Raw genomic sequence first — 14,017 nt, forward strand, 5'->3', positions numbered from 1 at the left:
TAATTCAAACCGTACCCGTACCAAAGCAGTAGCGATTATGATTTTATCAATCAATCCATACATCCATAAACGTACTTTCTGTAACTACATGTCTTATTCAGGGTCGGGGGTGGTTCGGTGGTTCGGAGGCTATGGGAACAAGGCAGGGAATAACCTAAAATGGGGCGCCAACCCATCGCAGGCACCGTTTATGATTTTAGACTGATAAATAAAATAATGCGATAGTGTATCCCGGAACCAATGCATGTACGGGGTTGTTTCCTACCAGTCTGTAATGCGGACGGACCAGGAACTGTGCGTTGCTTTGCGATACCTACAGGATTTCAGTCAGCTCATATTCAGTGCAGTGTTCGTTATGCGCTTATGTTATAGTTTGTTCTAATATTTATATTCTACCGGGGTCTTTAGAGTGTCAAACGGATTTAAAGCCTAGGTAAATCAAACATTTTAGCTTTGTATGCCCGTGGCAAGCAGTCTTCGGTAGTTTATTAAAAGTTGAATGTTGTTTAATAACCTCACTGCTTCGGTGGGCTGATTTCTAAATTTACGTTAGCATTAACATTTATTTATTTACCAGACGCTTTTATGCAGAGCGACGTACAATCGAGAAAGACATCGATTGACTGTAAATAATTTAAATATTTTTTTGTTTGTCCCGTTGTTCAGTTCCCATGAATCCCGTGTATCCGGCTACCAATAAGTAAATCACCTTCTGGGTTTAATATCCTGCAGATTGTGGTTTTTGCCTCGATCCCGAGCAAACATGACTTCACTGGTAAGTCGTGGAAGCACGTTTAACACTTGAGATACTACTTTTCGTTTTATGCTAAATAGTGTTCTGAAATGTGTATGTTACTCTTATCCTCCATGTCTTGGCTTCCTAAAAAACGTCTGTCCGAGTGACGTATTGTGTGTAAGATACCTTCGGTAAGCTGTAACTGTTGTGCTTTACTTCAATATGTGACAGGCCTTTCTTATCGTGTTTTACAGGGCAGTAGTAGTTCCTCCTCGATGGAGTACATTGTCAGGGTCCCTAAGTGAGTATCTCCCTCATGCAGTTGGACTTGTTTGCAAGTATCCACAATGTAATGTGAAAGGACAATGCAGACTTCCACACAGTGCTTGGTGCATGCTGATAAAATAAATGATCAGAGGTGGGTAGAGTAGCCAAAAATTGTACTCAAGTAAGAGTATAGTTACTTTAGAATAATGTGACAAAAGTAAAAGTACTCATCCAAATAATTACTTGAGTAAGAGTAAGAAAGTACTTAGTGAAAAAACTACTCAAGTATTGAGTAACTTATTGAGTAACTTTTGATTTATTGTTTCAGAGCATGAATGTAGTCAAATAGACAAAAACAAAATAGCAATGCAAATTCTAACTAAAACAATAAATAATGTTTTCACAAAATGACAAAATATTAAACATAAATTAAGGCAAATTCAACCACAGGAAATGCTAATAATATCGTAGCAATAACAATGGGCTCAGCAGGCAGAGATTATACGGAGGAACAGGCTGTGCATCGTGTGTGTGTGTGTGTGTGAGGCTGCAGTGTGATAAATTACTCAAAAGCAATGTACATTTGACAGTTATTTATGATGTTATTACGTTATAAAATCCACAGCCAAAACACATATACTACAACATACCGCAACGTGCTTCCTCAAGTTCGAAGTCGAGTTCTTGTAGGTTGAAATGTCGACACGCTTAGGCAGACACGTAAGACAGTGCATGACATAGCTGTTCTGTTTTATAATCTGTAATGAAAACATTGATCGAATGTGCGGCCAGGGGTGTTCTGCTTAATCTGATTCAAAATCACATGGCGTTGTTTGCGCCATTGTTTTCTCCTTTCAGTCACTGCTCTGTGCGGCGCCGTGTAAATTTTGTGTGGTCATGTGACTGTATGGCTCCATTTGATTGGTGAAACTGAGTGACGCGTTATTAACTACATTTGATTGGCGAAAAAAGAATCATGTGACAGAACCCTTGGACTAATATGACAAAAAAATCACCTGTGTAGCGAATAACAGATTATTAAAATGAAAGTAGCAAGTAGCGAGCAACATATGTCTTAGAATAACGGAGTAAAAGTACCGTTTCTTCTTGAAATTTCTTACTCAAGTAAGAGTAAAAGTATCATGCATTAAAACTACTCTTACAAGTACAATTTTTCCAAAAAGTTACTTAAGTAAATGTAACGGAGTAAATGTAACGCGTTACTACCCACCTCTGTAAATGATTACAAATGCAGCCTGCCCTCCAAAAATCGTTGCTCTATTCAACTTTGCCTTGATGCTTCTCTCTCAGAAACACCAATAAGAGATACAACATCATGGCTTTTAATGCTGGAGACAAAGTGAACTGCTCCACCTGGGCCCAGGTACTGATGCACAAAGCTGCCATCTCTGTGATCTGATAGAACAATGTTTTCCCAACCCAGTCCCCGGGGACCTGCAGGCAGTCTACATTTTTTGATCCCTCCCAGCACACAGCTGCTGGACTTTCTGGCAAGGAGCAAGAGCGTGGACCGTCTGTGGGTCCCTGAGGACTGGACTGGGAAACACTGTGATGGAATATTTACAATCTTTCTGGCTTCTAAGGCTGTCTATCCCTGTGTATCCCTTCCCTGCCTTTTCCTCCTGCTCCCGATCTTTGGGGCTTCCAGGCCCGGATGGAGCGGGACATGAGCAACAGGCGGATGTACGGCGAGGAGGAAGTGGTGGAGGGCGCGGCTGGCAGCGAGTTCGGCAAGAAGCAGCGGGAGGAAGCCCGGCGCAAGAAGTTTGGCATCGTCACCCGGGAATTTCGGGTGGAGGACCAGCCCTGGATCCTAAAGGTCAACGGCAAGGCGGGGAGGAGGTACAGCCCTATGCGCCCACCCTGACTCTGCTGAACATGAGCGATAATAGCAGATATTGCATTGACAGCTCCACTTCCAGGTAGAGGTGCACCGATCCCACATCTTCAGTGCCGATACGATCCTGATACATGAACAGAGGGTATCACCCGATAAGTTCCAATACGATACAGAGCTCTTTTTTAAACTAGAAAATTCGGATTAAAAAAGAATGTATGCCAAAAGAACTTTGTTAATAAGACTTACAAACGTACAAAATGAACTCTTCCACCTCGTTTGTACATCTTGTTTTAGTCATTTTTGAGGAATTTTACACCGCTACCGACATTCTGAAAATGTGCCTATACTTCCGAGCTTTTTGGGCGCTTTCGACCAGCGCTAGGAGGCCTGCCTTGATCCATGCCTGCTGTCTTCTGTTTACTTTCTCATGTTATGCCTGTGTTACTTCTGAGATGAGTTGTGCTGGCGCCACTCTGTGGTCAGAATATGATCTACACATTTGGTTATTAACCAGTTATTCCAATATGGATTTTTCATTATAGATCTTTTTTAATTTTAATATTTTCAAACCTCTTGAATATTTGTAGCAGCACTAATAGACATTACAGAACCAAAGTTCGATTTACAACCCACTTCACCTTTATGTGTTTCTTACCTTGAGTCTCCGAATCAGTCGGCAGTCAGCCTTCTGTGTTTGCACAAAGTCTCCCGCTCAGTCTGACTGGAGGTGGCAGTGAGGTGGTGTTTGCCTGCTATGTGCCGTCTGGGCCAGTTGGGGGCAGTGATGCAGAGAACCTGCCCTCCCCCCGCCCTGTACATTTCAGGTTCAAGGGACAGAAGAAGGGCGGTGTGACAGAGAACGCCTCCTACTACATCTTCACACAGTGTCCCGACGGAGCCTTCGAGGCTTTCCCCGTGAGCGCCTGGTACAACTTCACCCCACTGGCCAAGCACCGCACCCTCACCGCAGAGGAGGCCGAGGAGGAGTGGGGCAGGTGAGGAGGTGGGGGGGGGGCTGGTGAGGAGGCCAAGGAGGAGAGGGTCAGGTGAGGAGGCTGAGGTGGAGTAGGGCAGGTGAGGAGGCGGGGGAGCAGGAGTGGGGCAGGTGTGGAGGAGGAGAAGTAGGAGTGGGGCGGGGGAGGAGTGGGGCAGGTGAGGAGGCTAGGGATGCTGGGATGTGTGGTCTGTGGGGAAGGTCAGGTAAACAGGCTGGTGAGGTGGGTAAGGAGGTTGGGGGAAGCTAAAGAAGGGGGCATAGTGACATGGGGGGCACAAGATGGGCGGTGGGGCAGGCGACAGGCCTCTGGTCTCAGAGCTACTGTATCGCATGGGGCGGTCTTTGACTAACCCAGGGGCCTCCTCACTGCCCTCACCTCCTGCAGGAGAAACAAGGTGGTCAATCACTTCAGCATCATGCTGCAGAGGCGGCTGCGTGAGCAGGAGCGTGGCGAGGATGACGAGGAGGAAGGAGAAAAGGCTGGCAAGAAAAAGAAGAAGAAGGGGGACAAAGGGGGAGACCTGCGGATCCATGACCTGGAGGACGATCTGGAGATGAGCAGTGACGACAGTGATAGCAGCGTGGGAGAGGGTGAGGGGGTGTGGCCTGACATGGGGGTGAGGGGAGGGCTGTGGCCTGGGAACATCCGGCATTATTTTGATGTCCAATGAATTTTAAAAGTTTTGCTTATATTTTATGCAAGGCTGCTTATACGGATAACTGAGGCAGCAGCACCAACTGGCATGAATGTCCCGCCTGCTGTGAGTTTATTTCCGGCTCGCTGCCCCATGTGCTGCTATCCCTGTGCAGACGGGGAGAGTAAGCCAAAGCCCAAGAAGGAGGCAGCTAAGACGGGAAAGGGGGGGAAGAAGAAGAAGAAGAAAAAGGGAAGCGACAGCGAGGCCATGGAGGACAGCGACGACGGCGACTTTGAGGGTCTCGAGGTGGACTACATGTCAGACGACAGCAGGTGAGCACCCAACCCCGGCTTTAAAGATGGCCTTTCTAGTCCTCCGTGGGCTTCAGGGCTTGGGGGACATCCTGCTCTGCCCCCCCCCCAGTGCAATCAAGTCTCTCTTTGCTGCAGCTCCGAGGACGACGAGCAGGAGAAGGTGAAACCCAACAAAGGGGAGGATGTCCCTAAAGGTGAGCTCGCTGCAGCCAGGCTCCGCCCAGCCACGTCGGAATGGTGACTGAGCGCGTCTGATATGCGCAGGGATCGACGAGGCCTCCGAGAGTGAGGAGGAGAGTGAGGAGGAGAAGCAGAACGAGGAAGAGGCGAAGGAGGAGGAGGAGGAGGAGGGCAAGAAGACCCCGGTGCAGCAAGAGAAGAAGAAGCGGCGAGGTGGGCGCGGCTTGGGGGAGGGGCGTCTGTGGCGCCAAGGCCTGATTGGCCAGGCAGACGGTGTCTGATGTGGGACTTGCTTTGCAGACAGCAGCGAGGAGTCGGAGAGCTCTGAGGACAGCGACATCGAGGGCAGGGCCGACTCCGCCCTTTTCATGGTGGTGTGTCACTGCGCCCGCATGCCTTCGTCGAAACCGTAGAGGACGTGATTGAATGTGCGGGCAGTGCTCACTGACTCTCCTATACCCCCCACAGAAAAAGAGAACCCCACCAAAGCGGGGGGGTGGCCGGGGGTCCGGAGGCAGCTCCAGAACAGGCAGCCGGCCTGGGACCCCGTCCATCGATGCGGCGTCCACATCCAGCACGCTCCGTGCGGCCGCCACCAAGCTCGAGCAAGGTGCCCCCCCCACCCCCCCCCCCCCCCCCCCCGGCAGCAATCCCTCACATGCGGACTTTCTGTCTGCTGCAGTGCACAATTTAGTGACCCTCCCCTCTCCCCGACATTCAGGCAAACGGCAGACAGCGCCGCCTAGTTCTGACACCCCGCCAGCCAAGAGGCTGAAGATGGTGTCAAACCCCCAGAGCCCTGCGGAGAAGAGCGTCCAGCAGACGGCGTCTGGGAAGTCCACGCCCAGCTCGAGGTTCTGCTCCCGTACCCGCATCTGCGTCACCCATCTGCCTGCTGCAGACCGACTCCCTTTCATCTCAGTCCCTCACCCCTCTTCTGCCCTGCTTTCAGAAATCTCATCAAACAGAAACTTATGTCTTATGTCTTCCTCCAATAATGTCAGAGTACATCCCCTTTTGTTTAAGTTCTCGTTTCTGCCCATCTGATTGGCTGATCTCTTCTCCCTGAAACTCGTTGGCCGTTGGAGGCTCTGTGCTGACTCCTCCCTCTTATCGTCCCGCTGGCTATTGGACATTCTGTGCTGACTCCGCCCCTAATTCCACCCCCTCTCCCGCTTAACACAGTGACGTGCAGCTGACGGAAGAAGCCGTACGCCGTTACCTCATCCGCAAGCCCATGACCACCAAGGACCTGCTGAAGAAGTTCCAGACCAAGCGCACGGGACTCAGCAGCGAGCAGACGGTCAACGTGCTGGCGCAGATCCTGAAGAGGCTCAACCCCGAGCGGAAGAACATCAACGACAAGATGCACTTCTACCTCACCGAGTAGCCGGGGGGGGGAGGGGTCAAACAGGAGGGCTGGGAGGTCTATAAGACAGTCTGAAGCCGTACGTCAGTGTACAAAAACGGTACCTGTCTGCTGTGATGGGCCTTTTATTTTATTTTGTAAATCCTACCTTTCTTCCCACTGAGGTGTGACAGCAGAGCCGCCGCCATTTTCCTTTCACTGTGTCCCTGTTCTCTAAACTCCGCCCTGTACACTTTGCTAGTTTGTAATAAAATAAATCTCTCTGGGTTCTGGTGTGCAGAAACTTCACGGGGGGGGGGGGGGGGGAGGGGGTCATGTGACCACAGGGAGCCGTGTCCCTGTTGCACAGATTACATCATCAACACCAGTCGAGTGTCCAAGATGTGACGATTTGCCCAATCTGCCTTAGTCCTGATGGACGGTGAACATCTGAGGTGTGCTGTTCTAGTCATGCGGGGGTGAGATGGCCGTGGATTCGGTACTATGGCCACCCGGCAGCTCCGCTCCAGACCAGCACGCCACGTCCTGCTTGGTGGGACCTGCTCACTCTCTGGGTCTCGCAAGATCAAACGACTGCTTGTATATTTCAGATTTTGTATCATTTGTCCTTGGCACTGTCTTCCACTCCTGTTAACAGACTGGTCTATACAGCCGAAAGCAGGACTGGTGCTCTTATCTCGGCTATGGCCCCACATTGGAGCGAGCCCAATCTGAGGTGGGCTGAACTGGAAACCACGTCTACAGCTAATAACGGCACTTTTCTTCTCCTTTATGGAAGAAGTAGGACAGCAGGATGCGCTCTGATTGATCATACATCCGGATGATGAACACCCAGCAGCGCCCTATGAGAAATGTTAATGTCCCGCAGTGTCAGTGTGTTCCCACGTATAGGCCCTCCATCACAGGCGCACATTAATCGCGACGGTGCTGTTTCATTAGCAGTGACAGTGCTGTGTGGAAGACTCAGGCCTCCGCGCAAATTAGTGTTTATGTTGGTGCAAAGCTTTGAATTTATCAAAGCGTGTCAGACATTTCGAAAGCGACCGCAGCACCGGCCCAACCCTTCGCGGGACGTTAAGCGAAATTTGATTATCCTACTTGCCATTTGTCATCTTCCTTCCTATTCTGACAGGCTGATCAGATGGGGGCGCCCCCTGGTGGCCGCTGGGACCCAAGCAGCTGCTTAATTAGTTGGCTTATGCTTTGGGCTGGCCTGCTTTCTGTCCAGTGTTACTTTCCTCCATTCATTCTGTTCATTCTCAGTTTCCCATGTGAGTGCAGAGTTTGGTAGTGACTGTCCTATATTAACCCTCTAAAAAATATTTTTCAATCATCTATTGGATTCAGGACTGCAGAGCATGCGTCCAAGACCGATAATTAATAATAGATTTTATACCGGTAGTGTGATCTATATGCAGCATCGGCTTGAATCTGTCTTGAAATGGGAAGGTGAATATTTGTGCAACGGTGAGTTGAGAATGACCAAAACGGAGATATTCTAACAGCTTGCGTTTAACTACGTTCAGTGGGCTGCTAAGTAGCTCGCGCTGTCTCGCGTTCAATTTTAAAAATGAACACCAGGGGGCAGAGAAGAAGCAGATTTGGCAGACAGTCTTAAGAGGCTGGGCGTAGCGTATTAATTCACAGACAGTACAGCGTTTCAGTTTCACAAAGAATTACTTGTGCTAAAAAGATCCATTGCAATAATGAGTCATTTTAAATCCTCTTTTGCACAAATGAACACACCTTAAACTATAAAGATTCTCAATAGAACAAATTTGAAGAAAATGTTAAAGACAGTTACCTTAGTTGTTATTTTGGTTGCTTATGTGGTTTCGTCTAAAACAGACATTTGGTCCTCGGAAAAGTAATTTAATATCTCTCGCTTATCTAGACGCAGCATCAGTGTTACGACATCGATTACATTATAAATGTCTTGAAAAGAATGAAATCTTTCATATCCCCATGGGGGGGCGGCATGGTGGTGCAGTGGTTAGCACTGTTGTCTCACACCTCTGGGATATCCGCGACCCAGTAGGATAAGCGGTTTGGAAAATGGATGGATGGATATCCCCATGGGTGCACGCACGCGGCACTGGGAGTTCACTGACCAATGAAGACAAAACAGTGGACTGGGGTCTATGATCCCGCGCTTCAATAAGGTTAATCGTGCTCTATCTGCAGTCACGAGGTAAATAGAGCAGTCGCGCATTTCTTTGTGCAAATAATGTCATGTTTGCCTTTTTTCTGCTTAACTTGTAAACTTAATTATGATGAATTATTCAGGCAGTGATATGAGTGATTTTTGATGGATATATGTGACTCAGACTTGGGTTTTGGTGCTGCGCCACTTATTTACAAGTAAACATCGCCCCCTCGTGGAAATCCCCGGACCTACTTTAAACAGCTTAACAGCTGATAATGAAGGGAAGCTCAGCGGGGTTCCCAGGCAGGGAGCAGGAAAAGTTACGCTGTTTTTTAAATGACTGCTAATCCAGGCGGCCGAGGCTTCACAAATCTTCCTTCAGCGTGGTGGTGGGATGGGTATCAGTCCGTATCAAGCATGGCTGTATAACGGCCAGGCAGTTTGCACATACAGAAAGGTGGGCGGCTCTATATAGGACGGGAGCGACCTCAAACCCAACGCGGCCACATTTTTTACTCTCCGTTCCCGGCGCTGACTGACACTTATTGCCGGCATGCCGTTTCTCAGGAATTAGTAACACCTGCATTGGCTATTTCTGGAGGCGCAGGGCATGGCGGGAAACGGGGGGGTCGATCAGAAGGAATGATGAATGGAAGGGCGACGGAGGAGAGAACGGATGGGGGCGGGGTCTGTAATTAACTGTGCAGTGGGAGTGCGGAGTGTGCTGACCAGTTTGCTGGTGTGAATGGGAGGCCGGCGCAGACACACACGTGTGAGTGTGCAAAGCTGGTCAGGGGCCCGCGGGTCAGCACCGATCCTCGTATTGCCCCTGCATATGCGCTGCACTGGCCTGCATACGCATGCGGAGGGAGGGGCAGTGTTTCATCTTTGCGTCACTCGGTTAAACTCGTACGGCCTTTCCACGCGGCTGTGCTGAATCAGTTCTGTGGGTCGTCGGATCTTTGAGGAGCCTTGCACTGTGGGGAAGGGTCCCTAACGCAACGCGGAGCTCTTCTCTGCCACCACCTTGGAAAATCTGCTAACTACGGACGTTCCGATGAGCCCTGTTCCTTTATTTAGCCGCAGTGCCGCGTGTTGCCAACAGGTGGTGCTGCGCGCCAGTAATTCAATTTCCCAAGTTCGTATGTACGTAGCTCAGGTTTTCCCGTAAACGTAAAAGAACCAGCGGCTTTCTCTGTCTTCAAGCTCATTATGTGCCAGCATTTACCTTCACATTTATTTCCCACCTAAGTAAGTATGTATTCAACGGTGAAATTCTGGTTTATCATTTTTTTTGTGCTGTGTGAGCCTCGAACCTGCAGCCTCCTACTCAGAAGCGGAATTTGGCTTGACCCTCCCCCGTTTTTCTTTTGTTATGTATTTTCCTTATCCAGCCCACCCCCGCCCGCAGCTCACAGCTGCACGTGCACATGCAGACACACCCCCTTGTGTAAAGTATTAATTGTTATTCTGGGAATGATTACAGTGTGAGACGTGAGCTCCGTATCGATGGGCTTTGCATGTCAATTAAATCTAATGCTGATAATAGTTGTAATCACGTTGGATTGTAGAGGACTGACAGTGATTGCTGTAGTATGGAAGATTTTAACTGTAATGCTTAATCAGATGGATAACAGATAATAGTTTATTGGAATAAACACAAGTGAAGGACCTGGCATACAGCTATAGACTCAAATTCCTGAGTACCAGGCCAAGTACAAAGAGAAACATATTTTGGTGCTGCTACAGTAATGAAATAAAACTGAAATGCAAGAAAAATCAGATACAATTTTAATCAGCATTCTTGTGTTTATGTTGATTGGTTGTCGTGATTATTATTATTATTGTTATGTTCACTCATAAGTAATAGTAGAAATTCTGTGAATAGTACTGAGTTAGTTGCAGTCGATCACAGCGCTTTAACAATGGTCAACAAATATCCCATGTAGGGAAACGCTGGTTTAAGATGTTCTGTGCGCCCGCTGGGTGCCAGCGAAGCTCTGCGGGCAGCACTGTTACCTTGCACCGTTTGGATCCTGCCTGCAAGGGCTCCCACTTCCTCCCACACGCTCAGCACGTGCCGTTAGGCTATTTCCGCCCATAGCGTGTGTCTGTACCTGTGAAGGACTGGTATCCCGGCCTGGGTGCCTGGTAAATGGGGACTGCCGGACAGCACAGTGTACACCAAGGTGGCAGAAACCTTACCGACCACCTGCATTAGCCATGGCTGATTATTCAGTAGATTAAACGCCATTGTTGTCCCGGTGATGCCTTTGGCCTGTGCCGTTTCAGCCTGATTGTGTTTCATTGGCACACAGTAGGGAGAATTTGAATCGGTACCTTTGTTTTTGCAGGTTTGCTTTTTTTCCTTGTTAATTTTCTAAGTATATCAGCTCAGCGATGCACCTTGACAGGATTTATCAGCTTGGTTACGTTGCACATCTTTGCCTTCGTCCAGGCAACAGAAGTGTGAGTGACTAAGTAAGACTATGCTAGAGATTTTGTGCACTGGTTCATATGTCGATCACACATGTTTTTCTGTGTTTTTCCATACCTGAAGTGATGCTGCTTTCCAAGCTGTTCGCATGCGGTCGCAGCTCCGGAGCGATCGATTGGTGCGAGCCTGCCGATGACCCCGGCGACGGCCATCGACTGCCGTCCCACCTCAGGCATTCACATTGGACCCTCCTTGGCATTTCACACAGAGCTCAGATTGCAGCAATGTGACGAGGCCTCTTCGGTCACGTGACAGAAGAGGGCGACACTGTGTGTAGAGGAGGCTGGAGGGACACAGGAAGTCACCGAAGGAATAAATATTCTGCTATTGATTGTAATATATATAGAGATGCATCGACGCATCCGAGTCGGAAGAGGCATCCTGGAAAACCGCGTTTAATCTCCGATGGGGGGATGGCGGAGAGGGAGAGCGACAGAATGAATGGGGGTGGAGAGAGAGATAAGAGGACCTGGGATGAAGAAAGGATGGCAGGGTGATGGAGGGAAAGGGGGGGGTGGTAGAAGGGAATGGGGGAAGCTGATGGATGAGGGAAGAAGGGGCAGAGGGGGTGGTAGAAGGGAATGGGGGAAGAGATGGGGAGGCCAGGGAGGATGGAGGGAACGAAAAAGAAGAGAGTAAAGGAAGCAGCCCCTGGCTGCCTCCCTGGAGCAGACACCGGCCTACTTAAAGCACGCAGAGGTTAGCAACAGTTTATAGCTCAGAAACTCATATTTATCGTCTCGTCCTCTTCCCCAGCACTCGGGAAATGGGGTCATTTTTTTATTACAGCGAGTCTGAGCCTCACTCATTAACAAATGCGTTGCTGTGTGAGTGCACGAACACAGCATAAACACATCATTCCCTATTCCCCTACTCTCCCCTTCCAGGACCTCAGGTCCCGATCCTTTGCCCCTCATTTCCCACTGCTACTGCCTGAAGTTCTTTTTTTGATGCGTAGCATGGTAGGTTTTATTTTGCCTTCTTGGATGTCGTCTTCCAGGCCCTAAAGTACTCTGGTGCAGGATTTTATGGGAAAACCCATCTAAGGAATGTCTGCGATGCTTGTGCAGCAGAAATTGCTGTGAGTTGCTTTTTATCTGGTTTATTTTTGCATGAGAAAGAGTGACTAAAATGAGAAGGAAGATGGAGGATGTTGTTCATGTCGTAACCAGCTGCGAACATCTTTACCCTACTTAGTGAGCTGTGAGCTATCTCAGCGCGTTAAAAATGTATGGAGCTCACAGCAGCCTGGATCCAGCGAATGTGCACTGTGCCTGGGTTTAGATGGGGGGGGGGGGGGGGCGCACTGGCCTCTCTGACTGCTGGTTAATTTTGACCACTGAGGCTTCGGTAAACTACTCAGTGTGAATTACTACTCAATCGTTACATTACTCAGTGTGAATTACTACTCAATCGTTACATTACTCAGTGTGAATTACTACTCAATCGTTACATTACTCAGTGTGAATTTCTATTAATTTGGAACACTACTCAGCAGTGGCGGCTGGTGAAAAAAAGTCTTGGTGGGGCTGACGTACCAATAGGTTTCCCTTCGTAGTCCAGTATAAACATTAAAATGAACAGTCAGAAAATGACAACAATTTCACAATCGTTGGTGATTTATTTCGGGCTTGTCGGGTCCCAGCTCCTTAACGTGGATTTTTCCCACCATCGTCCTTCTCGCAGAGGGGTAATTCAATAACGATCTCACGGAACTTGCTGGAAGCTGCCCCTCAACTGTCGTCGTCATCATCTCTCTCTGAGTGACAGAAATCCAAAACTTTCCTGCATTTTCTGTAGCAGGAGGTGAAATTTCCAGGGCCCCAAAACCATTAAATTCGGCGATGCTGATAGGCGAAATCTTTATTATATTTGCCTAGCAACCGTGCATGATTGGCTATTTCGCTGTACTTCTGGGGCGCTTTGATGAGCGCCCAAGAAGAGAAATGATTGGTGGAAATCTGTTGGTGGAAATTCACTGTTGAATGAGAGTCAGTTGATGGAAATGTTTAAATAATTCAGATTGCATGTAGGCACATACTATTAAGTAAAACTGACATTGACAAAAAATATATATATTTCTTATATATATTTTATATTCCCTCCTCACATCTGGGAGGGCGGTGCCTGAGCGCCTCCTATGGGCCAGCCCCCACTGCTACTCAGTGTGAATCTCTATTCAATTCCAACACTACTCAGTGTGAATCTCTATTCAATTCCAACACTACTCAGTGTGAATTTCTATTCAACCACTACACTATTCAGTGTGAATTTCTATTCAACCGCTACACTATTCAGTGTGAATTTCTATTCACTTGCTACACTACTCTGTGTGAATTTCTATTCACTTGCTACACTACTCCATGTGAATTTCTATTCACTTGCTACACTACTCCGTGTGAATTTCTATTCACTTGCTACACTACTCCGTGTGAACTGCTTGAAGGATAGCAGTTGGCTTATAGCGTAGAACTGTAGGCCAGATGAAATGGTGGTGAAAAGCTACAGCTGAGCCCTTTTTTCACATGTTTTCCCGTGACCAAGTGACCAATAAAGGGGGGGTTACCGTAGGTATCCCACATGGCACCTCCTAGAAATAGGAGCCCCTCCCACTGCACCACTGTGATTGTTACTCACTGCATTTTGCTGGGAGGCATTAATAATAGTAAATGAATAAAGAAACATTGCAGCAGGAAATAGAGAAAGGCCTCATTGTGGGCCAACTAATTAGCACCTTGGAAGCAGCAGTGTTTGTACACTGGCATCTCTCTGCAGGCACCAGTTTGCAGTTTTTTGTCCCCGTTTCAGGGATGGCCGCTCTGGGGCAGCAACGCTCGTGGTTTTCTTGTTCTCTCTGGTGAAACGAGAAGGGTCAGCTGAGGTCCCGGCATGTGTACGTCACGACGTCCCGTCGCTGTTAGACGATCCAGGCCTAGCGGCAGCTGGGGGGGGGAGAAGGGGGGGGGGGGTTGTTTGTCATGCCTTTAAATTATTCAGCCTTTAAATGAATCA

The 14,017-nt window shown here is 48.4% G+C and overlaps 1 protein-coding gene across 2 annotated transcripts; it reads left to right on the forward strand.

Moving 5' to 3' along the window:
• Positions 1 to 256: 256 nt before the first annotated feature.
• Positions 257 to 6,628, forward strand: gtf2f1 (general transcription factor IIF, polypeptide 1). Of its 2 annotated transcripts, none has more exons than XM_048992105.1 (14): positions 257 to 433; positions 667 to 775; positions 991 to 1,037; positions 2,315 to 2,387; positions 2,673 to 2,866; positions 3,689 to 3,859; positions 4,247 to 4,452; positions 4,672 to 4,831; positions 4,949 to 5,007; positions 5,078 to 5,206; positions 5,294 to 5,364; positions 5,462 to 5,603; positions 5,715 to 5,847; positions 6,179 to 6,628. In XM_048992105.1, the coding sequence occupies exons 2-14, from the start codon at positions 764 to 766 to the stop codon at positions 6,381 to 6,383; spliced, it is 1,602 nt and encodes a 533-aa protein (XP_048848062.1). In that variant the 5' UTR covers positions 257 to 433; positions 667 to 763; the 3' UTR covers positions 6,384 to 6,628. The 2 variants fall into 2 exon arrangements, with proteins under 2 accessions (XP_048848062.1, XP_048848061.1); XM_048992104.1 differs by having other exon boundaries at positions 258 to 433; positions 5,294 to 5,367.
• Positions 6,629 to 14,017: the final 7,389 nt, after the last annotated feature.

Source organism: Brienomyrus brachyistius, chromosome 22 (assembly GCF_023856365.1).
Source record: "Brienomyrus brachyistius isolate T26 chromosome 22, BBRACH_0.4, whole genome shotgun sequence".
NCBI classification, from domain to species: domain Eukaryota; kingdom Metazoa; phylum Chordata; class Actinopteri; order Osteoglossiformes; family Mormyridae; genus Brienomyrus; species Brienomyrus brachyistius.